The sequence below is a fragment of the Ambystoma mexicanum genome, chromosome 9, assembly GCF_040938575.1.
Source record: "Ambystoma mexicanum isolate Mex_15411 chromosome 9, UKY_AmexF1_1, whole genome shotgun sequence".
NCBI lineage: Eukaryota > Metazoa > Chordata > Amphibia > Caudata > Ambystomatidae > Ambystoma > Ambystoma mexicanum.
In genome coordinates, this window is record NC_090931.1 from 416522992 (window position 1) to 416550080 (window position 27089).

The 27089-nt window shown below is 45.0% G+C and overlaps 1 protein-coding gene across 1 annotated transcript in view; it reads right to left on the reverse strand.

The window, feature by feature from the left end:
• TMEM132E (transmembrane protein 132E) overlaps positions 1-27089 on the reverse strand; it is a 1510109-nt gene that overhangs the window by 390753 nt on the left and 1092267 nt on the right. Inside the window, exon 4 of the mRNA XM_069614886.1 lies at positions 21336-21476. Coding sequence (XP_069470987.1) covers positions 21336-21476 — 141 coding nt within the window. The remainder of the gene's footprint in view (positions 1-21335; positions 21477-27089) is intronic.

Consider the following 27089-nt stretch of genomic DNA (forward strand, 5'->3'; position numbering starts at 1 on the left):
CTTCTGTAAGGGACAGAGAGAGTGCCACTCTCTCGAGGGTCTGAGGAAACAGGCCCTGTCCCAGGCACAAGGAGAAGTGCCTAGGACATTTTGGATTTATTGGGAGGGTGAGCTCCTTGTTAGTGAGCCCCCTAAACCTGAACCTGGGTCCCTCAAGAGGTTGGTGGTATCCCAGGTTTACAGGCCCTTCCTGCTGCAGTTGGCGCATAAGGTCCCCCTGGCTGGTCATCTTGGTACCAGGAAGACTAAGCAGAGGCTCTCTGCCCATTTCTACTTTATTTATTTATTTATTTATTTACATTTATATAGCGCACAAACAGCCCAGGGGCATTGAGGCGCTGTTACTTGCAATGACTTAGTTACATGGTGCAGGTAAGATAGCGGTTGTTGACACTTTGTAAATGTTGCAGGATGACATACTGTTGTTACAGATATTGCTTTTGATCATATGATACAATATACATGGGGTAATCGTGCTAGTATGTCTAGCCTTATGTGAACAGGGTAGTCTTCAGCGTTTTGCGGAAGGTGGTGAGGGAGGCCTCTCCACGGATAGTGTGTGGTAGGGCATTCCAGTGCGAGGGCGCAAGGAATTGAATTGGGCATCTAGATTCTTTAGGGTGTCGGGAGAGCCTACCAGGAGGAGTTCCGTCTTGTCAGAGTTGAGGCATAGACCGTTGTCTGCCATCCAGGCTTGGATGGTATTGTAAAGGTTGTTGAGGGCCAGGGAGTCAGTGTTGTAGTTACCTGTGAGAGTGATGAGGATTTGTGTGTCGTCGGCGTAGTTGGTGTATGAGATGCCCATGGCGTCGAGGATGAGGAAGAGGGGGCGTGTAAAAATGTTGTATAGCGTGGGGGAGAGGCAGGAGCCTTGGGGCACCCCACAGAGTATATTGGTTGGTGATGCGGCGGCTAAGTCAGTGAATACTTGCATGGTTCTGTCTTTTAAGAAGGAGGTGATCCATGCTGTGGCTACAGGGGAGAATTTGGCCGTGGTGGAGAGGTGGTGGCATAGGACGCCATGATCCACAAGGTCGAAGGCCGCTGAGAGGTCTAGGAGTAGGAGAAGTGCAGGTTTGCCCAAGTCTTTTGCATCGTCCATCTGGTTTTTCAAGTCAAGTAGGGCTGTTTCTCTTCCGTGTCTGGGGCGGAAGCCAGACTGGCGGAGACCAAGGAGTTTGTTCTCTTCAATGAAGTGTTGAACCTGCAGGTAGGCTGCTTTGTCCAGTATTTTGAGGAGGAAAGGGACAGTGGTGATGGGTCTGTAGTTATTGGGGGAGGTGGGATTGAGCGTTGGCTTCTTTAGAAGAGGGCTGACCCAGGCTTCCTTGAGGGAGGCAGGGACTATCCCTGTGGTAAAGGAGGCATTTACAAAGGCTGTTAGGAAGGGAGGTAGCGGTTCTGCGCAGTCTTTGATAATGGAGGCTGGGCAAGCATCACCTTTGCAGTTAGAGGGTTTAATGTTCCTCATTATGTTGATGACATCTTTTTCCTGAATGGGTTTGAAGGAGAAGGGTAAGGGGGGATCAGGGGCAGGCGGTGGGACTGGGATGTGCTTGTTCGGTAGGGCTTGTTTAGTGGCTAGTATTTTGTTTTTGAGGAGGCTAATTTTGGATTGCATGGCCTTCTGTATTTCGTCACACCAGTCCTTGTCTTTGGTGAAATTCTGGGGGGCGGGAGTGGGTGTTTCGAGTTCTCTGAAAATGGCGAATATTTCTTTAGTATTGGATTGGGCTTCCGAGATTCTGGATTCAAAGGATTTGGCTTTGGCTTGGGTGATTGCCTTTTTGTATTTGGCGGAAAGGGCTTTGAAGATCATCTTATCTTTTTTCGGAGTGGGACTTTTGCCACTGTGTGAGTGTGGCTTTTTTCTCGTTGCGGAGTGAGAGGAGGTCCGGCGTTAACCAAGAATTGGAATGTGCAGTGGGTTTGGATTTTCGAGGTTTGAGTGGGGCAATGGTGTTGATGGCTGCTTTGATGGCAGTATCATAGGTATGATGCGAGTGTTTCAGGGTCTGAAGAGAAAGGTGGTCTGAAGGCTGGGCCTTGGAGGAAGGGCAATAATCTCTCCTTAGTGAGTTGGCGGGAGCTTCTGGCGAGGCAGGGAGGGAGTGGTTGGGGTGAAGTGGTAGCTGGGGAACTAGCGGTGAGGATGCTGAAGGTGATAATGTGGTGGTCAAACCATGGGGTAGGAGTGTTTCCATTGATGATGAGTGGACAGTTGTGGTGTGCTATCCAGTCTAACGTTCTGCCTTGGGTGTGAGTTGGGCTAAGTATGGGGTTACCCTAGTGCCTTGAGGGCAGAGTCGAGGGATTTTGCTGCTACGTCCTTACTATCCCAGAGCCCTAGGTTGACATCCCCCAGGAGAATGGCTTTAGACTGTTTTTTGAGGTTGTCCGAGAGGAGGTGGATGAGAGAGGCTTGAAAGTCTCCTGTTGGGCCTGGTGGGCGGTATACAGTGTGCACAGTAATTGTGCAGTGGGGGGAGAGGGTTATTTTGACTTGGAGATAGTCGCTGTTGTTGTTCAGGGATTTCTCTACCTTTCTGACAGAAAGGCAGTCTCTGGCGATAATTGCTACACCTCCACCTTTGGAGAGGCGGTCTTGTCTAGTGATGGAATAGCCAGGAGGTAGGGCGAGTGAGAGCGCAGGGCCAGAGGCCTCATGTAGCCAAGTTTCTGAGATCATAAGTAGATCTAAGTCTTGGGAGGTTAGGAGGTTGTGGATGTCTAGGGCATGGGCATTGATGGATCTAGCGTTAATCATGGCGCATTTCAGGTGGGGTTCAGTAGTGGTTGTGGGGGAGCTCGTGATGAGAGATGATGGTATGGAGGGGCTAGGTGCATCGGACTTGTTGTGGGCGGTGCCCATCACAGGTTTTACACTGAGCGGTTCATTTTCAGGGGTGGTGGACACACCTGGCATAGCATCTGGCACAATAGAATTCACAATGGAGGTAGAAGATTTGCATACTCAGATTTTACACTGGGGGGCTCATTTTCATGGGTGGTGGACACAAGTGGCATAGCATTTGGCACAATAGAATTCAAAATGGTGGTAGAAGATTTGCATAACACAGATTTTACACTGGGGGGCTCATTTTCATGGGTGGTGGACACAAGTGGCATAGCATTTGGCACAATAGAATTCAAAATGGTGGTAGAAGATTTGCATAACACAGATTTTACACTCGGGGGCTCATTTTCATGGGTGGTGGACACAAGTGGCATAGCATTTGGCACAATAGAATTCAAAATGGTGGTAGAAGATTTGCATAACACAGATTTTACACTGGGGGGCCACGGATGGGAGTAGAAGTGGAGTCCCACTGCAGGACCTGCCCAACTTGTCAGTTGTCTGGCAAGACTGGAGGTAGAGTCATTGCCCCACTGCAACCATTGCCGGTGGTGGGCACGCCGTTTGAGAAGATGGACATCAACATTGTCGGTCCCCTTGATCCTCCCACGTCGGGTGGACATCGGTTCATCCTAGTCTTGGTAGATCATGCCACCAGGTACCCTGAGGCTATACCCCTTCGGACGGTTATGGCAAAGGTGGTTGCCAGGACTCTCCTGGGCATTTTCACCCGTGTTGGATTCCCTAAGGAGGTTGTCTCTGATAGAGCATCCAACTTCATGTCGAGTTACATGAAAACCATGTGGAAAGAGTGCTGGGTAACCTATAAGTTCTCCACCTCTTACCACCCCCAGACCAATGGTCTGGTTGAGAGATTTAATAAAACTCTCAAAGGCATACTAGGTGCTTTGGAAGAGCCCCTAAGGAAGAAGTGGGATCTTCTCCTGCCATGCCTGCAGTTTGCCTACAGAGAGGTACCTCAAGAGGGTGTTGGTTTCAGCCCCTTTGAGTTACTCTTTGGGCATCCTGTGAGGGGGCCCCTTGCCTTAATCAGAGAATGTTGGGAGGCCACCCCTTCAGGTCCCGCCAAACAAGTGGGGGGACTATGTGTTAGGCCTCAGACGGAGGATGACACAGATGATGGGTCAAGCAACAGCGAATCTTAAGGCCAGCCAGGAATTGAATAAGTACTGGCATGACCTTAAAGCATCACAAGTGGACTGGACTCCGGGACAGGAGGTCCTCGTGATGGAGCCTACCAAGCCTCGGGCTTTGGCAAATAAGTCGACTGGACCCTTCAGGATAATCTCCAAAATGGGCCAGGTCAATTATCTGGTTGACATGGGAGCCTCGGGGATAGCCCCTCAGATATTCCATGTTAATAAGCTCAAGCCTTTCCACCGGCGAGCCGAAGTCTATTGCTAGCTTCCGAGCAAGAAGAGGATGAGATTAAGCCCCTTCCTGATTTGCTGCATAGCAACCCTCAGGATGGCTCAGTGGAGGGAGTACATCTATCTCCCGATCTGACGACAGAGCAGCAGAAGGCCTGCAGGACTTTACTCCAACAGTACGCCTCTCTGTTCTCGCTGACACCAGGCCTTACACCGTGGTGTAGGCACGAGATTGACACTGGTGACAGTGTGCCTGTCAAAGGCAGTTGCTACCGTATGTCAGATACCGTCAAGAACCACATCCAGGATGAGGTTGCCAAGATGTTGGATCTGGGTGTTATTGAACCCTCAACCAGTCCCTGGTCCAGTCCCATGGTCCTTGTCCCTAAGGCAAGTTCCCAGGCAGGTACCAAGGATTGGAGGTTCTGTGTGGACTACCGAGGAGTCAATGCCGTCACCAAAACTGACGCGCACCCATTGCCCAGGGCTGATAAGCTTGTGGACACCATAGGTGCTGCCAAATTTGGGAGCACCTTTGAACTTACCTCAGGCTATTGGCAAATAGCTCTGACGGACCATGCCAAGGAAAAGACGGCATTCTCAACACCAGAGGGACTTTCGGGTTAAAGAACGCCCCTGCCACTTTCCAGAGATTAGTCAACCATGCGTTGAGTGGGCTGGGAGCCTTTTGTGTGGCTTACTTAGACGACATTGCCGTCTACAGTTGGGAAGAGCATTTGACTCATCTTGATAACGTGTTGCAGGCATTAAAAAGGGCTAACCTCACTATCAAGGCCACTAAGTGCCAGATAGCTCAGGGGAAAGTCACATATCTTGGTCATGAGGTAAGAGGGGGTCAAATCCAACCCCTCCCCAGTAAGGTACAGGATGTACATGACTGGGAGACTCCCACTACTCAACCCCAGGTGAGAGCCTTTTTGGGCCTCACTGGGTATTATCGCGATTTCATGGCAGACTATGGAACCATAGCTGCACCCTGACAGCATTGACTTTGCCCAAACAACCTAGGAAGGTTAATTGGACTGAAGATTGTCAGAGGGCCTTTGATGGCTTGAAAGGAAGTCTATGTAGGGCACTGTGCTGTGTACGCCTGATTACAGCAAGCCCTTTATCGTTCAAACTGACGCCTGCTACACCGGAATTGGAGCTGTCTTGTCCCAGTTAGATGACAAAGAGAACATCCGATCATATTCATTAGTAGACAACTTAAGGGTAGGGAACTTAGGTGGGCTACTGTTGAAAAGGAATGTTTTAGTATTGTTTGGAGCCTTAGGCGTTTTAGACCCTACCTTACCGGGTCTGCCTTCAAGGTCCAAACCGATCATAAACCCCTGAAGTGGCTTATGCAGATGAAGGGTGAAAACCCGAAACTGCTCAGGTGGTCCATTAGTCTGCAAGGACTGGACTTTACCATTGAGCACAGACCAGGGAAGAGTCACGATAACGCAGATGGACTTTCCAGAAGGTATGATGTCTGGATGAGGGTGCCTATCCCGTGGGAGATTAGGCACCCTAACCTCAGCCTGGGGGGGTGGCGACTGTGATGCTGGAAATGCATCGGAGGGACAGGGCCTCCATATCCTTGTCCTTTACTGCTTTTTATCGTGTGTTCTGTCATGTTTTCCGCGCAGGAGTTCATGTGGGGCTCCTGGCGGTGCAGCTCTCTCTCTCTTTTGGTTTGGTGAACAGACCCATGGGATACCCTTATGGCACCCATGGGTAGGGGTGCAACTGTGTGCCCCTAGTGTATGTTTTTGGGCACCTGTGTGTGACCCACAGAGCAGGGCACGGGCTGGTGGCAGCTCCATGCTGAAATGACTAGTGCACTGAGCGTCCTCCATTTTGGGATGCCCAGGCACTGTCATTGGAATAGGTAGATTCCGGATGGAGACAAAATGGCCCCCATTTCCTCTTGCCTTCCATCACCTGTTACCTTGATCTTCCCGAAGTCCTGGGAAGCCCTGCCTCTGTCCTTTCCCCCTGACTGGCTTTTCGGTGGAAGTTCCGTATATGGTAGCGTGGGGAAGTGCCGACCATACTGGCTGGAGCCTTCTCAACGACCGTATGTTGTGGGTACACCTGTGAGTGGGACCTGGGTGAATGGAGTGTGTGACAAATATACATTCTATATTGTGGCTGCCTAGTATCTGGTGGTTGACACAATGGTTGAGACAGCCCTGCCCGAAACCGGTATGAATGCAGCTTGGAGTGTGGAATGGCTTGGTACTTGTCCCAATTCACATAACTTGTTGTGAGTGTCTGGAGAGAAGTGAATGGCCTGAATACCCCGTGTGCCTGATTGGCTTCCTGCCTGCATGAATGCCCATAGGCGTGATTGGATGCTTGCGTGTGACCCAGCGGAATGAATGGGAGATCAACAGTATATCTGGGGACCTCTTACTGCTAGGAATCGTGTTCAGAAGCTGAAGTCCACTACGACGAGTAACTGGAGTAACTGAAGCTTGATCCTGAAGCCCAGCTGGATGAGAAGAATTGCTGTTGCTCTCCTTCACAATCTGAAAGCTGCTGTGCTTCAAGAACTGACCCAGAGAGGACCTGGTAAGGCGCCCTCTTCCCGAGCTACGAGGGACCATCGTGCACAGCTGATCTTTGCCCAAGCTCCCTGGTAGACAGAGCTTCGACAGGCTGCCGACCCGATATGGGGATTGCTGCGGAACTCCAAGGAGAAGAGCCCGGACTGTTGTCTGCCACTGTCGCCGACCACCGTCACCGACTGGAGCCGCCGTGCTCCGGTTGCCCAAGAACTTCATTGATCCAAGGACGCTCTCGTCCGCATCGTCGCTGCTATATCCTGCTGGAGAAGGCCTGACCATCAACGTGCTGAGGAGCATCCGCAGTGGGTTTCCCGCCACCCTAAAACCACAGAGACGCCGACGGCTCGACACCCTTGCTAGGCCACAGTTCTTCAACTCTTTGCGGTCCAGAACTATCGACACCGAGGTGCCCCGCACGCCTCTTCCTGGCAGGACGTTTACGCTTCCCCATCAACGAGCACCGCTAGGAACGACGCGGCCACTTCACCGTCGTAGCTCGACCTGTCCTCCATCAGACGTTCGACCACCCGTGACTCCTGCCTGAAAGGGAGGACACTCAAGAAGGGCTGTTGATTCCCCGATGCGGAACGCTACAACGCCAAGGTACTTTGGGGTTGCAGAACTATTGGAAAGTCTAGTGTGAACAATATATGGACTGGGCTTGTGATACATCTTTGCTTTACAGGTTGCCCAGGTGGGGGGATCTCCACACAGAAAGGTGTCTAGTGGTAGGGCCCAGTATTCTGACAATTGTTCAACCTTCTTGCTTTCCTTCCTCTCTCTACTGCTGGTTTCCTCTTTATTTTGATCTGTGTGTCATTCTGACCGTATGCATAAGATCTAATAACGTTAGCGGTACCACTTTAGAATTTTACATATTTGCCATTCTTGATTTTCAGAATACAAAGTGAGTTATCATGATCGTGTACATGACCTTGAATATTAATTATATAAAGACTGTGTTGTAACCGATACAGTGTGTGGACATTCCTTTGTGGGTGCGTGGGGACTACAGCTTGCATCACTTCCTGAGAAGCTAGGCCTTGATTGCTCGTCCATTGCTACCGTTATAGAGAATCTTGGCAGGGGTCTCTGTGCCTCCCCTATACCATATAGAGAGCGGAAGTGCAGACCCCCCCACCAGTCTTTACAGTATCTGAAAGGGAAAAAGGATGGGATTTGGTTAGGTTAGGTGAGGGACAAGACAAAGATGTTGTGCTTGACTGGGTGAATGCAGAACCAGGAGTAAGTGGCGTATATGTCAGTGCGTCCTCTATGTGGATAGTGAATTTGCACACCAGATGGTTTGTTTCCAGGTGAGACTTCTCGTGTTGGACTTATCAGGATTCTGTGCTCAGTGGGTTAGCTTTGCATGTTGATTTGGTAGATGTAAAGTTGCATCTGTTTTGGTAAGAGAAGAGGGTTATGGCTAGCCCTTTGTGTTGGTGAGTCAGTAAGCATTGTTTGAGTGAGGGTGGTTGATAGATGAGAGTGTTTGTGGGATCTCTTTGTTTTGTCAGTTTGTGCAACTATCTTTGACATGCTAGTATTTTTTCCATTGCTCTTGGTTATGGTGGGATTTTAAGTAAGGGTTATATACCTTTATTGGCATGTGGGTGGAATTTTGAAGAGATATTGGATGATGCGTTTTAGTGGGCTGCACCAGTATAGCACATATGTCCTAGTCCAATGCAGCTTTTAGGAAGTGCCATACAAGCCCTTTTTTTAATCTAGTCTTTTTTCTTCTTCCTTCTTTCCCCATTTCTTTTTTACTTTATTAGTGTGTCTTAGGTCATCTGGTGTGGGTGATCTTAGATTAAATTAGATGGGTTGTACCTGTATGGCATCTAGTCTAATCAATTGAAGTTAATATGATATTTTGTTGGTCGGTTATTCTTCATTGAGTGTTTGTTTGTCCATTATGTTCATCCCGGTGTGAAGGTTCGTTGGGTGTGTTTGATGTCTCACATGAAGTTTTGTTTTGTTCTCTACCATTTTATTGAAAAGCCAAGATTTTAGCATTTTTCTGAACAATGGGTGGCCTTCTGTTGTCAAGATTCCTTAATTGATGGAGTCCCACAGTTTTGCTATGAAGGTAAAACAAACCTACTCATCTGTATTTTTACTTCCCGCAGTGCTTGGATTCGATTACCCCCTGCAAGATCTGGGGGTCTTCTGTGGTGGGTAGGTTCTACTTTTGGAATTAATGGTTTCTGCTCCCAGACCATGCAGAGCTCTGTGTGAAATGGAAAGGACCTTAACATTTTTTATTCACTGGGAGACAGTAGAGGCTTCTTAGAACAGTCTTTCTGCAGTGCTTTGAATATGTTGTTCACAAGATTGAGAAAGGTCTCTGTGATGCTGGGGCTGAAGTGGATGAGTTCTGTTGCAGTTGTAAGGTTTTCTGTATCGGTAGGGTTGATAATTGTACTTGAGGTAGCTGTGCCAATGGCGTGTTGGATGCTGTAGGTTTTTTGTGCGAAATGTTCCATGCTGTTGTTGCAAAGCTTCACAGACATGTCAGTGTGTTGGTGCATGAAGTGGGGGTTTTCATCTCATTGATGATTTTAAACATTCTTTTGTGGGTTGGCTGCTGTTCCGGGGCTCGCTCTCAGTGCAGTTTCTTGGCTTTTAACATTGCTCTTTTGTGTAGATGTATTTGACGTTGGTATTTTTCTTTGCCAGCGTTGTGGCAATGTTTCCTTTGTTCTAATTTCTTGTGTAATTTCTTGAGTTTTTCAGTGTAATTCATCAGCCAACTATGGAGTTTTTATGCAATAGTAACCAGCATCCCTACGTGCAGTTGGAACATGTTTGGCACGGGAGTCTCGCCTACGTTTGCTATATTCTCTAGGTTATGGGTTTTCCAGTTGCTTCTGGCTACAGTTGTTTGATTTCTGTGTGTTGAGGGTGTGCGAGTTGCAGTGTTTTTTGTAAAAGGGATCGTGAGGTGGTCACTTCAGATGACCAGTATGAGGGTAGCTATGGTGGTAGGTCCATTCCTTCAGAAAACTGTGCCCAGTGTATGTCCAGCCACATTTGCGGCTCCGCCCCCCATGTGAGAAGAAGGCTTGCAGGGAAGTGCTGAGGGAATTAGTTTATATCTTATGCTCTTTAAAAAGGTCAATAATAATATTGACATTTGGGACACAGGCGCTATCCATTGAGCACAAGTTACTTTTGAAACACTTAAGCGGGAGGATTGACTACATTATCCACTGAGCGCGAGCCAGCAGCAAACCTCTTAAATGGCTTACGAACTGTGGCTAATAAAGAAAGGACGAGCTAGAGGAAAGACTGCAGTTTCTCCACCAATCAGCCCGGTCCCCAAGCCCTCAGGGAGATATCATTCTTTATCTGACAACACATCGCCTCTAAGGTCCCCAACCTGTCGCCGCCCAGGAGAGTCCAAGGCCCAGCTTTCCTCTGAATTCACCTCTGAAGAAAAGCAATTTTCTTTCCCCTCAGGTGGAGAGCTTCGAACACAATCGCCGCGCTGGTTACCGAGCAGCAGGCGGTTCTGTTCACATAACTTTCCTGCAGCGCTGCGCACCTCAACAGCCGCATGTAAGAGAGGCTTACCGGTTATTACAGAAACACTTTGCTTCTCCGGCCTCACTGGGAGGACCAGCTAGTGCTCACGCCAGACTATTCAGAAGAACAACTCAGTCAATGATACCATTACTACTAAGCCATGACATGGCCACACCCACTCCTAGATATGGACTAGCTTCTCAGATTCGAGTTTTTTCATTCAAGTTTTATACTATTTTATCTTTTAACGTGCAGCGTTTTCACATAAAACGCACAGATATAAGTACTGACAATATAAAATTAAACAAGAATGCTCAAAATGTCAGATGAAAAATCTAATGAAAAAGAATTTTCGAATTTGCAAAATGTAGAACAAACAAAACGGACTTTGTAATAAACATTCATAGGGTGCACAAAGAAAACATTGATGTGGAAGCCAGGAACAGTATTGCGTGGTGAGAGTTAGGAGGATTAGGGGTGGGTGCAAAACGAAGGTGAAGTGGAAAGGGGTGGGTTTGTGATGAATCAACTTCCGGAGAACCAGTGGTACAGGGATAAATATCCGTTGCTAAACCATCAATCAGCCCCACACATCTACTCCACCTGAAGGGATCAAACTGATTGGAAACACAAGTCAATTATAAACCACCTTGTCCAATTCTGGTGACGTGGACAGAACGGCAGGCTTATATCCACAAGGTCATGGATCGTTGGTTAGTTGCAACACAGCAAAAATACAATTATTACCCAATGATAAAAAGGACTGTCCAGTCAGGGTTGCATAAAAATATCTACTTTATTATTATTGTAATAGACAGTGCTAGCACGCTACAAAATACAACCCAGCTTTTAAAGGAACACAGAGGACAGACAGGTAAAGGGATACACTCTGGATACTGACAGGAGGGTAGTCGGTAAAGTAATTAATCACAATAGTTCAAGGATACTTGGTTTCAACAAAAAGGGCACTATGGGTCTTAAAATGTCATTAGGGGCTACAGAAAAGAGCCAGATGGACAGAACCACAGTGTACCTGTGCTTGTAAAAGTTCTTGTTGCTCGACAGTGTAGAGTCAGTTTCGGTGCACTTTGCAACTTCTGAAACAGAGTTCAAGATGGAAGACAGCTGTGGGTATCAGGCGACAGGCAATTCGTCAAGCAAGGCTGGACGGATGGCTGCAAGCTTGCCTACACAGCGGCTCGGGGTTAGGAATCATTGTTTCAGTGCTGGCCGGCTGGTCTGAAGCACTGATCAAGGTGTCTGGGACGGCGTGAGCGACTGCAGCACAACAACAGTCCGCGATGCAATCAGTTGCAGCTCGAGGGGCACGACTGGCTCAAAAATGTCCTTTAAGGCAGACGCTGGTTGATGCTTTTCAATGCACTCTTCACTGGGATTGTGTCATCCTTTAAGGCAGACGGCCAAAGCTGAGGAGATTGTTGCAGGCAATGGTCTTGTCCTTGGTTAGGTTCAGAGACACTCTGGCACTTCCCATCTAAGAAGTTTGCTTGCAGAGCCTAGCAGGGAATGCTGTGTGCTGGCTGTTCATCAGTTCTGGAGCTGCTGGAGGGTCCTCTGGATTCAGTATCGCCCTTTGTTCCCTGGGAGATGCTTAGGGGAGGGATCTTGCTTCCTTCTTTGGAAATCCAGGCCTTCCTTCACTGGCGGAAGCTGTAAGGCATACTGTACCTTCAGCCAGGGTCCAAATTAGTTTTTTTCTCGTTACTCCTTGCAAAGTCTTCAGATGATCTGCCCAAAAGAGGGACACAATCCTCTTTTAAAGGCAAATGAGCCAAAGAGATTGGTGTAGGCTAAGCCTACTTTAATTAACCAATCCTGTTGTCCCCACCAACAATCTCCTGTATTTGTGAGGTCATAACTAGCATGCTTTGCAACGGAAAAGGTAAAGGGGTGAAAAAATGTAAGACCAGACGTTCGGTCGCCGCCAAACCACATACTCGTACCTTCTGAACGAGGTCCTCCTCCGGGGATAACTACTGTAAAAAGCAGTCCCAGACATGTTAGGTCACTGCCCTTGATACTAAGAGGTGGTAGCTGGTTTCAGGTTGACACAGATGCATATCAAAGGTTGTTGGGGTTTTCCTGCTTTTTGTTAATTATGCAACCAGGCTCCCCTTGGGCCTGTTTGAATAACTCTAATTAGTATGTGAAGCTGCCACCAGAAGAGCTAGCCAAAGGGCAGGGCTGATCCATGGAGCCTCTGTTTGTTAATTAGGCGGACCATGTGTGACGAATCAACTTCCAGGGCACCAGTGGTCCAGGGATGAATATTGGTTTCTAAACCATAAATTAACCCCACACTTCTAGTACACGAGAAGGGATCCAAACAGATTGGAATACAAGTGAATTATAGGATCTCCTTGTCCAATTTTTGTAACATGGACAGAATGGCAGGCTTATCTCCGCAAGGTCATGGATCGTTGGTTAGGTGCAACACAGCGAAAATATAATATTTACTCAATGATAAAAGGGACGGTACAGTCAAGGTTGTATACAAATCTCTACTTTATTATTACTACAACAGACAGTTCTAGCACACTACAATTAGGACCCACACTGTAAAGGAACACAGAGGACAGAAAGTTTCACAAAGGAAAGGGATGCGCTCTGAATACTGACGGAAGGGTAGTTGGTAAAGCAATCAGTCTTACTGTTCAAGGTTATTTGGTTTTAACACCAAAGGGGCAAAGGGTCGTAACTGTATCTAGGGTCTTTAAGAGAAGGACCAGGGGGGCAGAACCACAATGTACCTGGCGCCAAAGAAATTCTTGGTGCTCGACAGGTTCCGGGGTGTTTTGCAGCCCGTGATACAGAGTTAGTGGCCGAAGACAGCTGCGGGTACCAGGCGGCAGACAGTTTGGCAAGCAGGGCTGGTTGGAGGTCTGCAGGCTGTCCAGCATGGTGGCTCGGGCCAAGAATGGTCTCTGTGCTGGTTGGCGGATCTGCAATGCTGGTCTAGTCATCCCAAATGGCTCAGGCGACTGCAGCATGACAACAGTCAGTGGTGCAGCCGGATGCAGTTTGAGGACTCGACTGTCTCGAAATTGTCCTTATAAAGATGGATGCTGGATGATGCTTGTGTGGCACTCCTCATAGCTTTTTCACAGGGCTTGTGTTTTTTCAGCCTTATCCTTTGTCCAGATACTCTCCGGCACTTCCCACCTAAGAATCTTGCTGTCAGAACCGAGCAGAGCATGCTGTGCTGCACGGGTCCTGTGAGTCCGGTATCACCCTCTGTTCCCAGGGAGATGTTTAGGGGATGGATCTTGCTTTCCTCTTGGAACTCCTGGCCTTCCTTCACTGGAGGAAGATGTAAGGTAGACTGTACCTTCAGCTCGGGTCCAAATGAGTCCTTCTTCTTACGCCTTCCCCTTCCAAAGTCTTCGGATGACATGTTCAGTGAGGGCCTAAACCCGCTTTTAAAGCCAAATGGGGCCCAGGTATTGTTGTAGGCCAAGCTTAACTTAAGTGAGCAAATCCTGGGTCCCAACCAACAATCTTCAGTGAAGCTTCATGTCAGAATCAGAGCGCTTGGCAACAGATAGGGGAAGGATGCCAACATACACTTCCACTATGACCCACCCATCTTCCTGTATGCTGTACTTCAAAGTGTCTCCCTAATTAACTGAGCCCAATGCAGTGCTTGATCACAACAAGGGCCTCCTTTGAAGTAGGGAGTTGCAGGCAGACTCCTGTCTCCTACCATTCACATACTTCCCTGCTCTGAAAGGCATGGTTCCCGACAGAACACTCACTGCCCTTTCATAACAAGGAGGGGTGTTAGTACCACGTTGACACATTGCATTACAAAGAGGTGTTGGTGTCTGGTCTCCATTGTCATTTCCTGCCCCCAGGCTTTTCATGGGGCCTGCTAATTAACATTCTTCAGTGTTTGCCGCCACCAGCAATGATTGACAATGGAGATGCAAATCCATGGGGCCTTGAAATTCTAATCAGGCTGCCCATTGCCAAAGGAGTTTGATGTACCTGCGGCTGTCATGTGTGTGGGATGTATTGACCCACTCTGCTATACTATGCGGCCTCACTCTGTTATCCATGGTGCAAGGAACAGCAAAATGGCGACAAAACCCTTGTGCGTGCCAAAACCTCCAAAACCACATTTTTTCAACACACAAAAAGATGGCTGCAAAACCTGCCACCAATGGTGCATGTATGGTGGAAAAGAGCACACACAGCAGAAAAAGTGCAATTGGGCTCCATGACAAGTAAACATGGAGTACAGAGGGAGAAGAAGCGCTTTGCAAGTGAAATTCCAAAATTTTCCTGTAAATGACATTTAATTTTCTGCGCTGAAATTTAAAAATGCCTGTACATAACACTTTCCAACACTCACAATATTGCTTGGCGCTAAAATTCAGTTAATCTAATGAAGCACTGTGAATTTACAAAGTCCTGAAATGTTAAGAGCAAAACATTTTCTAAGCAAAACTGGATTGCCTGTGAATGACAATTCCTGTCAAAAATCTGTGTGCAGCCACACTGGGCTACATGTGAGTGACAGGCTCTGTAAAATGGGCTCTCCTAATGAAACTTTAAAGTTGTCTAAAACTAAAGATCTGGCAGATTAGCAAATATAAAAGGATTGTTGCTGAAAGGAACACGTATCTCAGTTGTTTTGATCGCACAGGTTTAACCTAAGAATGTAATTTATCTATGTCATCTGATGCAACACATTTGTTTTATGCTGGATTTCAAGTCAAGAAATTAAAAATTAACTTAGGCTGACTGGGCCTGCAAGAGTTTGAAAAACAAGTTTCCACCTAAGGGGAGGGCATTGATCTCAGCAGATGCTCACTGACACACAATAATTGTGTGGTAGGCCAGACTTTTGTCTGCTACCAAGGACTGAACAATGGCAGATTCTCCAAGACAGGAAATGGATGTGTGAAGAGGTTGTAAACTAGGCTTGCAGAAGGAAATCCCAAAGGTGGGGGCTGCTCCTTGCCTCCAGAGACAGACAAAAGGATGACCATTTGCTGCTAAGAATATGTAATGAACATTTTTTAGAGACTTATAATCTCGCTATCAGAAGTGGTGAAAAATATAAAAAGGGCAGATTTGTTAATCTAATGTTTGGCCCTATATTTCAAAACACGGTGGAACTGTGTAGCATATTCTGAACAGGAATGGCAATATATTTGGTTTTATGGGAACTGTATTTATGCTAGAATTGTTAAACTTTGCACACACATTCCTATGGTAAACATGAATATTTGTGGAAATTTGGAGAAAGTTTGGAAAATGTATTCATGGCGAAATGGACAAAATGCGAAACAAGGTCTCATAGCAGTGGGATTTTGATGAACAGATACTCCATAAAATATGCAATCCTTGTATGTGATTTTCGTAGAGGTTACAAATGTATAAATATGTATTTAGGACAATATTTGATTTTGACACTAGTGGCTGGGGAGGTTTTTAAGGATAGTAAAAATTAAACCATAAACTTGACATCATCTGTCTTTGATCCAATCACATGGATGCAAGGTGGAGATGAGGCTCTGATCCAATCCCAGTTCACAGGGTCAGTTTAGTTATGCCAGCCGATATACCCATTTTAGTGATGTCATTTGAAAGGATAAATAGAGACATCCGACAACACATACACACTCACTCTTCTGATTCCAGCAAAACACTCAGATCCAGCATTCAACATCCAGCCTTTAACATCCTTCCAGATCCAGATGCCAATCACCAGGCCAAGCAGTAGCTGAACCATTTTCAGCTAGGTCTCAATCCTCAATTAATACTCAACTAAACCTTAGAACCCAGTGAAGCGCTGTGGTGTGGGGAAGCATCCTGAAACTATCTGGCTTGCTACCATAATGCTTGCCTGATGAACTCGCCATCCCGCTGATCTGAAATATCCAGAAACAAGAAGGGTAGATCCCGTGCAGTTCTGGTGACCGGCCTAGCTGATCCTAGCTGATATGCTGTCCTTCCCTGATAGACCCGATCCATTGACCAGAATCTTGATGGGCCAAAAATCTTAAATCCCAGTGGATTGTGATTAATAACAGGACACTAGAGAACTATTGTATACCTTGCCTTATCTTGTTCCACTCTAATATCTGAACTATCCTTACTTTCATAACCAGTGACAGTGTGAAAATCTTTAGTGCTATCTTATTCTGTCTATTTGCTAAAGCGTCATTTTCATAGTCATTTTTATTTGTGTAACTCTGATCCAAAAATTCGACTTTGAGTGTTTGGACTGGTTCCACCGGGGAAGGCACTGGGGATCTGTTACTGAAGTCATGAATCAGTCTCAGAGCTTACTTTTTTCCGAACCTGGTTGTCTAGCCTGCATGCTCTAGTCGTGCATAAAAGCATAATCCATAATGTCTGGTTTTAAACTGAAGTTCTTGTCCAAATTCATGTCTTATTTCGAAAAAACACCTCCCACTAAAACCTCCATAACTCCCTCAGTTTTAAAGATAGAAACAACATTTCAACTCCCACTGATACCTAACATCCTTAGCTAATAGCTAAAAAAATTGCGAAAGTTTAGTTGACCCATTTTTATCAAAATCACATAGTAAAAGTTGCCACAAATTTACATTTTGCAAATGTTTTACACGTGTGAATTGTCTTTAAATTATTTCCTACTTTGCCTTTGAGATTCCAATTGTTTTCTTTTGATTACATTATTGCTTTTGATTGCTTGCACCTGTTCAAAGCGGCTCCCTTAGAAATGTATAATAATTTAACCATTTTGACCACATTTAGTGTTTTTGCTCAGCCAGTTTCAAAGCCTGACAGTTGAAAAGTCAAATCCGTTTTTCTCTTGTGTTTAAGGGGAGAAGGTGATGGTGATATTCTGTTTGGTCTGAATTATTCCTGAGTACCTGCTCTCTCCTCAAATTTATTTAAATTGCCTATTGGTGGGTCGAAGGGTGTCGCAGGGCGAACCTCTAACCACAGTGCTATCTGTTCCAAACCAATCCAAAAGTATTCTTTTCTTTGCCGCATTCTTTTTGTGTTCATGACCTAATTCCCAGTGCATTAAAGATATTATTCATTGTCCTTGTTACCCCTTGGTGATTGTTGTTACCTATTAAAAATATTTTTTGTTTTAAATTCTCAATCCATAAATAAATATTTACTGTTGGAAACTAGCCTGATTCCTGGTTCAGTGTGACCGGGGGTCTGGGGGGGTATTTTGAAATGGGTGTGATATGAGTGGTATATCATTCAGAATATTGAACTTACAGACACAAATAAATAAGGGTTTCCTTTGCACACTACATGCTGGCCGAGACTTGGGTGTGTGCCTGATTGAAATCCCTTACAGGTGTCAGCTATACATGACAGGCGAGGGTGGTGCTGTTAAGCTGTGTCCTCAAAGAGTACATGACTATTTTTCTGCTATGCAGTGAGCATGTAAAATATGTGTGACAATGGCCCCACATATTTTCGGAAGTTGATCTCCTATCATTCATTCTTTTAAACAAAGAAATAAAAAAATCCCAGTTGAGCGCACTCTTCCCACATGGATGGTCGAATCCCTCATACCCTGGCAGGAGGAAGGTTTTGGCCCTCCTCCTTCTGAGATTCATCATGTACTCCATCTGTTAGATCGCTACAAAATATAACAGGGAGGACTGCACCTGTAAGCTGTGTCCACCCAGAGTACACAGGTAGGTCTATGTGTATGTCGTGTGGTGAGCACAGGAAAATGTGTGAGGATTAGCAACAGGCTTTTTCCAGAGTTGATCTATCATCATTCAATTTCATTTAAAATTTCAAAAAAGCCCAGGTGATCGCACACCCACTGTGTGGATCATTGCATTCCTCACATGGTCATTCCTCACTGTTTAATAAAACAGAATAATGAAGTTCGGAGGGCACAATAGTAACCAGGGTAGGGCTGAGCTCTCCTTTTATGTGTTGAAATTAATAATTGCACGAGCAGTTTTTGTAATTTATTTAAACCTTTAAAGTTGAAATGTTCATTGTTATTTATACTTCATTCAAAATATGCACTATTCTCTCTTTTTACTTTTCAGGTTTTCTCACAGAACCCTGCAGACCTCCCATTCTCCCACGGCCCTGCAGACCATTCTCTGTGTCGCTGTAGACCATTCTCCTGTGGCCCTGCAGACCATTCTCCCATGGGATATCTCCTCAAACACAACAACATGGAGGTCGCCAGTTCCCCAGCCTTAATAAAGAGAGAAACTTGTCCCATATAATGCCAGGTTCTAATCATGCTTCCCAAATTCAGTATGTTGTAATTTCAGATGGCACCAAAAAAACATTTCACAGACTCAAAATATCATCTACAAACTGGACATGCTAACACAGCCTTTAAATGTCATACGTGAAATCCAAAGACCTGGCGTGGTAGAATTCAGGACATTGTTTAACTTTGATTGAACTGAGGGAAAAGATGATCTCTTCATTAAATGTACGAAAGCAGTGCGTGCGTCAAAATAAATGCACACCAATTTTTCATCGATGACAGTAGACACACCTCTAAGAATCCTGCCAATATTACTTGCCCTGCCAATGGCCAATCACACCCAACAGAGCAATCTCCCACCATCATTGAGCCCTGGGAAAAGCATGCACTTCTGAACACAACCTCCTGCATAACCCATCAGGGAGTGGCAAGGCAAGAACTAGGGGTCCCATCCCCCTGCACAGCCTACACAGGGCAGGGGTCTCTTTCCACGAACTCTCTCTACACTATTGATCAGTGAAATAGCATGCCCAGTTGGAACACATCATCTTCTAAAATTGTCCACAAAGATCAGACCCTAATATAACACTGAAATGACAAGGTGTAAACCTGCACTGTGCAGGTGGTCGTTTTGAGCCTTTGTATGGGCCAACAAACTTAAAAATGCACTATTCTGCATGGTTTTTCCTAGGAAATGTGTTCCAAATTTGATTGGTTAGCCAATACAACTCACAAATTGTGATAATAAAATGTCAACTACTTATTTTGTGCCCAGGCATATTTTGTGTCCCAGTCCCACCCTGCCCACCAATAGAACAAAAACCTGTATCTCAATCTGTCCTCCACCAATGGCAAGGCATACTCATGTCACTCAATCTGTTATTCTAGATCTATATCAGGGCATAGTAGACCTTTCAGTTTATCAGTTATGTTATCCACCAATGAAAGTGACAATTGATTCCGAGTAAATTCTACTTATTTTTCATGATCCGGCATGAACCGTAATTGCTGGTGGCATCTAATGTAGTTCCTAAACAACAATTTGATCATATCACCTGACTAGTTTGAGGGCATTTATTTTAAGACAATCCTGGAATTATAAATCCATGCACTCCTGACAAGACATGTTCCTCTCAGGCATTCCTATATTCAGTCCCCTACTGGCAACAAACATATCTACGGAATGCTCAGATTCCGGCAATGTGCACCTACTGCCAACAGTATTGGTGATAGCTGGTAGTGAAGATCTAATGCATGACATTACAGCTTTTGGAAGATGATCATTACAGAACAGAAAGGTGATGAGTTGTTTCCCAGGAACCTTTGCTCAGGTGATAGGACATTTGTCCTGGACGACCTTTTGGAATTTGACGTATGAAGTATAACATAGTTATGCCCCACATATAAAGCTTATTTCAACTTGGAACCTGTATTACGGCTTTAAAGATCTTGTTGAAATGAAGTGGGAAATGTAAAAAGAATAAATTAGGGCCGCCACCGTACACTGCTTTACGGGAAATAACCAGAGCCTTAAAATCAACTCTTCAGTTAGGGCCGCCACCGTACACTGCTTTACGGGGAAATAAGCAGAGCCTTAAAATCAACTCTTCAGTTAGGGCCGCCACCGTACACTGCTTTACGGGGAAATAAGCAGAGCCTTAAAATCAACTCTTCAATGTTTCAGCAGCTAATGCAGACTGCAGAGGGCAGGTGGGCTGTGATCATAGGTTTCATAGTCTTGGGAACAGAAGTCACATTTCTGAACCTACTGCAAACAATCCAAAAGCAGTAGAGGAACAAAGAGTCTTATTATGTGTTGGGCGGTAGCCCTTAAATGCGGTGGTAATTGTAATAATGCCGCATTAAAGGCTGGCCTGATCATGAGTTTGGGCACTAAGTGGGCTGTGTCACCTTCAGCTTTTTTCTGGATGTAAAAATCCCATTTAGCACCCTGTTTGCGGTGCAACTTACCGCTAGCTGTATTAGCACATGGTACTTGTGTCAAAAATTACCCCAATGAGTCCAAATGACCCAATGGGGAATAGGGATTTACCATTAACGCACAACCCGTGATCCGGTACTAATAACAATTGGATGCTATTAAAGCCAGGAAACTAGCCAACTCGTGATGAGGCCCAAAGTAAGCTCTTCTTGCATAGTGTAATCTTGAAGCGACCAAGGCTATAGACCATTGTTTTCGGCTATAAATGACAGCACAGAACATTTCTTAAAACATTCCATCATCATATTCAGGAGGAGAAGCACAACATAATTATGAAGACTGGTCTCTTCCATTAACAATTGACACCTTCCTGGACAAGCAATTATTCTTCCAACCAAAGACCACAATACCCCAATGATAATTAACTGTTGAATCTAGAATGTACAAATATTCTGATACTTCAACGTGCACATTAAAGGTTTGAGCATTAATTTGGAACACCAATAGTTGGAGGTTAACTCCTCCCAAAGTTGACCAATGTGAACAACTCCATTATGACCAGCCTACAGTGGAAGAAGAATGGTTGGGGAAGATGTTTGCACAGGCAAAGAAAAGGGACCAATATTGGGGTGGAGACATAGCCAGGGGGATAAATATGTATCTTAGATTTCCACAGACTCAGAAAATCTGATTCTAATGATAAACATAGTGTTACCCTCTTATCCAATTTACCAGTACTCGAATTTGTTCATAAGAATCCAGAGGCAACACATCAATGAACTTTATCCACCAATAGCCACACACATACCTTGGTGGGGATCCTTCTATTTTGGCAACATCCACGGTTGCTGTAGAGTGTTTCCCACCAGTCAACAGCTCAGAGTTCACCAGCCACTGCAGATCCCTGGACTTCGTATTCAGAAGGTTCACCCCTTTCTTCGCCTTAACCCTATGAGGATGAATGAAAAAAATACACAAATGAAGTGGAGCCAAGTATCAAAAATCATTATCATTTGGCATTACAATGTTCCACAGCAGTATTTCATTATTTGTTATATAAACAGATACAGTCCACCCACCAATCCTTGCTTAGGATGCATGGTTTGCAAAAGAGCTGGGAAAGAAGGGGTATCATCGGACAATTACAATGGTAGTGAGGGGTTGGCTCCCGCACTTCCTTCCCATTGTGGTTAGGTATAATTGTTTACAGATATCAAGGCTCAGACTATGACTTACTCAATCATGCCTTGAGTTAAACGATCATGACAAGTTGAGCAGAGTTAGGCAAGGTGGATACTTAGGTGTGTGACTAGACCGCTTTATATACTATGTAAGTTTCCCTGAAGGTGTGGGGGTTTGAGGGCAGAGGACAAGCAGTTTTGGAGAGTTTTGGAGACAGAAGGGGGAGATGACGTGGAGCTGGATCAGGAGTAGGGAGGATGGAGGGAGGAGACCAGGAGGCAGGAGGGAAGGTTGAAAATGGCAGTGACGATAGAGAATGTTGCGAAGATCAAGGAAGTGGTGAAGACTGAGCAGGAGGTGTAAAGCAAAGAGGTGTTGAGGAGGAAAAGGACCATTAGATGGAGTGAGACATGTGAAAGCAGAGTCATAGGAGGGGTGGAGGGAGAAAGTGATATTGAGGAGTTGGAGGCAGGAGGAAAAGAGATGCAGGGGTTTGAAAGGTGTTTGGGAGAACTGTGCGGAGGAAGTAGTTGAGGAACACACATGAGGTTATTAGCGGAGATACCAGGATGGTGGAGCAGAAGAATAGCATGGACGAGGTAGGAGACAGAAGAGGAGGAAAGTCATCAAAAAAGAGGTTTAGATAGAGGAGGAGAAAGTGTGTTAAATGTATGACATGAGAGAACATAGAAAGTGTGGAGGTACAGGCCCATGGTAAAAAATATAGGAGGCGCAGAAGAAGGTAACTGTGGAGAACAGTGGAATGAATAGAACAGAAGAAGAGAAGTCCCCTAGGGAGGAGACTGTTGTGAATCTTCAAGGAGGTTGACAAAAATAGGGTTTTAGGGTCTAGAGTCAGGCTCGGAAACAGGAAGGAAACATTACTAGCCAGACCCAGCATCTAGAGAGGTTCAGATGACCAGGCTTCTGGTGAAAGCTCTGGGACTCATATTGGCCTTGTCCAGCCCTATGTCCCATCCTGATATAGCCTAAAATGTCAGTCAATATGGGGCATGAGAACCAGAGGATGGGGCATCCCAAGTGTCCAGAACAATACTTAGAGGACCTGAATCGATGGAATGAGAAGCTAAGAAAAAAGTGTGAGGACACTTAAACAAAATAGATTATGAGTAAATTGTACGTAAAGACGCATCCCAAGATTGAATCACTTGAATATGGATTATGAGGCCCAACACATCATACTTTTTACTTGTATTTTTAATTGTTAACCCACTTTTTTTAAAGCGAATAAACTAATATATTTTAAAACCCTACCTCTGTGTCTGCCACATATTGATCATGCTCAACTCTGTAGCACAGGATACATGCATCTCTTTCCATTCATCTCTGCCTATGTTCTTTCCACCCAAGCCTTCCACCTACAGCTCCTACTGTTTCCTTTCATTGTCATCCACCTTTTCTCTTTCTTTCCCTCCTTATCAGCTCTGTCGTCCACCCTGCCTCTCTCCTCATTTCACTGATTTCTGCACTCCCCCTCCAATTTTTCATTATTGATCCGCTTTTCTGTCGGTGTACCTCGCCGCGGCTCCACACACTGCATGTGCCAAGTGCAGTTCCCGAAGGTGTGATGCAATTTACTTTTACACATTTTGAAAATGAAACATGCTGACCTTTTAATCACAGCCAACCCTTCTCTTTGTGGGATTCAATTCTCCTACAATGGCAGCCTTCCCGGCCTGAGAGGCAGCGGCAGGCGGGGCTTTAAAATAGCAGCGTTCCTGATACAGATCGCAGATTAATCAATGGGCCTCTGAGAGGCCACAAATTAACCAATGACCTTCTCATACCAACCAGCAAATAAGCAATAACCTTGTGATATAAACTGAAATGTAACCAATAACCAGCAGAGAAAAGAAATTAACCAATGACCTTCCCTTACAGATTGTAAATAAATCAATATGCGTATGATGAAGACTGAACATTAAACAATAACACCCTAATGAAACTCACAAATGGCTTAATAATCCTCTGAGGGATCACACATTTACTAATTACTTTCTTCTAGAGATCCCCAAACCACTGATGTGGAACTTGGTTTAACAAATGCTACCTAGATACCTCACCCAAATGAACCTTGACACTCTGCAGCTCAAATTAAGGAAGAATGCTTTGGTATGGAGTGCCGATGACTTAATAACGTAACCATATGGACCAAAAATGTAGCAACAGGCATAAACCAACAGCATCATGACATCTAACTGAAATGATCCAACACCCCTCCGAAATGGAGCTCGATTAAAAACAGACCTTTTATATGGAAGCAAAATTGGACAGTAACACTCCTAAGATAAACTGCATGATATAATACGGTCTCAATGTGAAAATCAAATCAACCACATATCACCCTTATAAATCACAAACTAAAATTGAACATTGGGCCAATGAGGAATTCAAAGAAATCATTGCCATCAGAAAAGGAATCTAAATTAACCAGGAGTGCGCCAATGCAAACTCAAATGCACCAATATCAATCATATCGGGAACTCAATGGAAGCAATAATAACCTGTTCATGAAAACAAACTACTCAATTGTACCAACATGTGTTGCACATGGAAATCCAAGCACTTGATAACTCTAACATAATGCAGAACCAACAGGAGCACATCTTTCTCTCATCCAAACAGTTCCATGTAATAATGTCCCCGCAAAAATGTCGCCTGGCAAAAATGTAGCCAAGAAATTGCTGCTTTTAACACGCAGGGGACACCCCTGCAAACCCCAAACCCTTTTATTGTCAAGGTAAGCGGGAACACCCCCACAACCCCTGCTCCCCTTTACCCCATTGAGCACTAGGTCCCCAACCGGCCGATAAAGCTGGGGGTTGCCCAATAGCACTTTAAGATGAGTAGCAGCACCCGTGAGAAGGATGGGGATGCAGATTAATACTCTTGCATCGAATCAATAATGACAACTCAATAGTTTGGCAAGGGGAGTCCGTTTAAGGACAAGTACAAAAAACGGGGAGAACATCAGCAATCGCTCAATCTTCCTTCTCACTTCACAACTCCAACGAACTTCATTAAAAACACATCTTTTATACTGAAAACTCATCATTACTGACGTGTAACACTTAAAATGTTGCATTCAATTCTATTGGTTATAGGAAAGTAACTTTAGTATAGGTACTATCTCTGTATATGGTAAAAAAGTGAGGGGTTTGGATAAACAGTGGCAGGTGGGGCATCTGAGCCATTCCTTCAAAATGTCTGCCATAGACGTCACTAAAAGTACAACATCTCATTGGCTCTATTAACTATAGGACCCTATATTACTTGGTTCACTATGATTGGGCTGGCATCAACCCCACTCATACTTTTCCACCAGCCTAGTAGCGTGCAGAGTAGCCAGCCAGGTGCAGGGAGCGTGTCCACTCCCCCAGTCTCCCTCCAATTATTGCAACAATCAATCATCACCTCAGTGGTATGTGTCAATTATTTCTTTGTATCTTGGCCTCGAGACTGCTTCTTGCTCTGGAAAAGTGAAGGCGCCTGGGCATGGCACAATTCCATGCATAGGTGTGAAAGTTTCATCCCTTCTGCTGGCTCGGTCACGTGATTCTGACACCGTGAAAGTCGTCTTATTCTTCATGTAATTCGTGCATTTGATTTAATTGTGTCAGCCATATGCCTCCTGTGCCTTATCTTGACCTTTCAGAATAGGATACTATGTTCTTCTCTTCATTAAATATATCTACTGTTGGCCTGCTTCAGCTGGTAGGACCTTGGCTTCTTGGCATGACTTGCCTTCGTCAGAGTTTCTGTCTGTCCTTAATTCTCGATTTGCCTGCTGCGAAGCTCTCTTCGTGAGACGTTAAGTAACCTTTGGTCAGCTCTGCTCTTGTGCATAGTGGAAGTATACTTATATACAGTTCTTTTCTTGAGGTATATATGTATAGGTGGTGCTTGCTGCACTCTATTTTACTACTAAGCTTTAGCAAGCCTCATGATTTTCTTAGCTTCTTGATGTTCCTTGCATATGTACATGTGTAAGCTGACTGAATATCTGCATCACGTTCACGGCATATGCATCTAACATTTGACATAGTTATTTTGCTTTAATCCCAGGATGTCACTTGTCCATGGTGTTTCGTCTCTTTTCATCATTCATAGGTAGTCATCTCTTTTATATTTCAGTTAGTCTGGGTTTTTGTGACGTCACCATGCGTCTTCTTTTAAGACTTTCTTGGCTTCTTCTGGTATTGCATTTTGACAATCGTCATTCTGTCTCACTTGATGATATGGTTTTCTCAATGGGTACCTAACTGTCCAAGGTTTCTTAGGTGCAGGTACTTAAATAGGTGCTGTCAGTCTGATAGGTATTGGGCAGAGCCCTGCTGCTGCTCTCTGCTGGTTTATTTGCTCATCATATGTCACATATTTCGGCGTGAACATTCCTGGCACCTCAAAATGGGCGGTGGGGGTGTGAATCGTGTTTGGGACCTCCTCTACACCATACATATGGTCACCATAAATAATGTCACCACAATCATTTCCCAGCTACATTATATATGGAGACCATATGTATGGGGACAATATTAACTGATACCAACCAAGCTGCTAATGAACCAGTATGGAACTCCTAAAAAAACACTAGTCTTCTGTGGCTTAGACAGTTACTCAAACCCCCTTCTTAGGTCTTGCTGATTAAGCTTCCCCTCTTTTTTCTATATGCAACCGTGCTATTCTTCTATATCTATGTCCTCCTTGCTCTCATATCTCCCCTTCTCTGGTGCCTATGTGTTCGCTCTCCTTTCCTACCGACCTTCAATTTTGATTGTATGTATTGTCCTTAAGAGACTTCATGACCCCTTATCTCTCCTCTCCTATTTCCATCTATTCTCCCAGTCACCTGATTCATTCCTCGTCCCTGTTCCGCTGGCTGGATCCCCTCCTCCATGTACTCAGTCCTGTCTCCACTCATTGCCTCTTCTTGCTCCTAAACTCTGGAACTCTCAATCCCGGTAAGTATATTCTATACCCACTCTTCTTTCTTTTCTCTCCTGTTTGTAAGCAATCCTTCATCTTCATTTCACCATTAACACCCATCTTCATGTTGCTTGCCCTAGGTTTAGCTAGTTCAATTCTGATACTTATTATAAAGGTATTACCCAAATGTACCTTTTCCAATTGACCTTTTGTCCTAATTGACCTAATAATAGTTGTCCTAATTGACCTTCTGCACAATTGACCTTTAACTTTATTTTACTTTTGATATATATCTGTGGGGTGGGTTTGGGGTAATAAATGATATAATTGGATTGGGTAGGGGGTTGCAGGGTTTTTTGGATTGAGTGTGGGGTTGCAGGGTTTTCCCACTGCATATATGTCCTTATTTACCTTCATTTCACAATCAAATGTG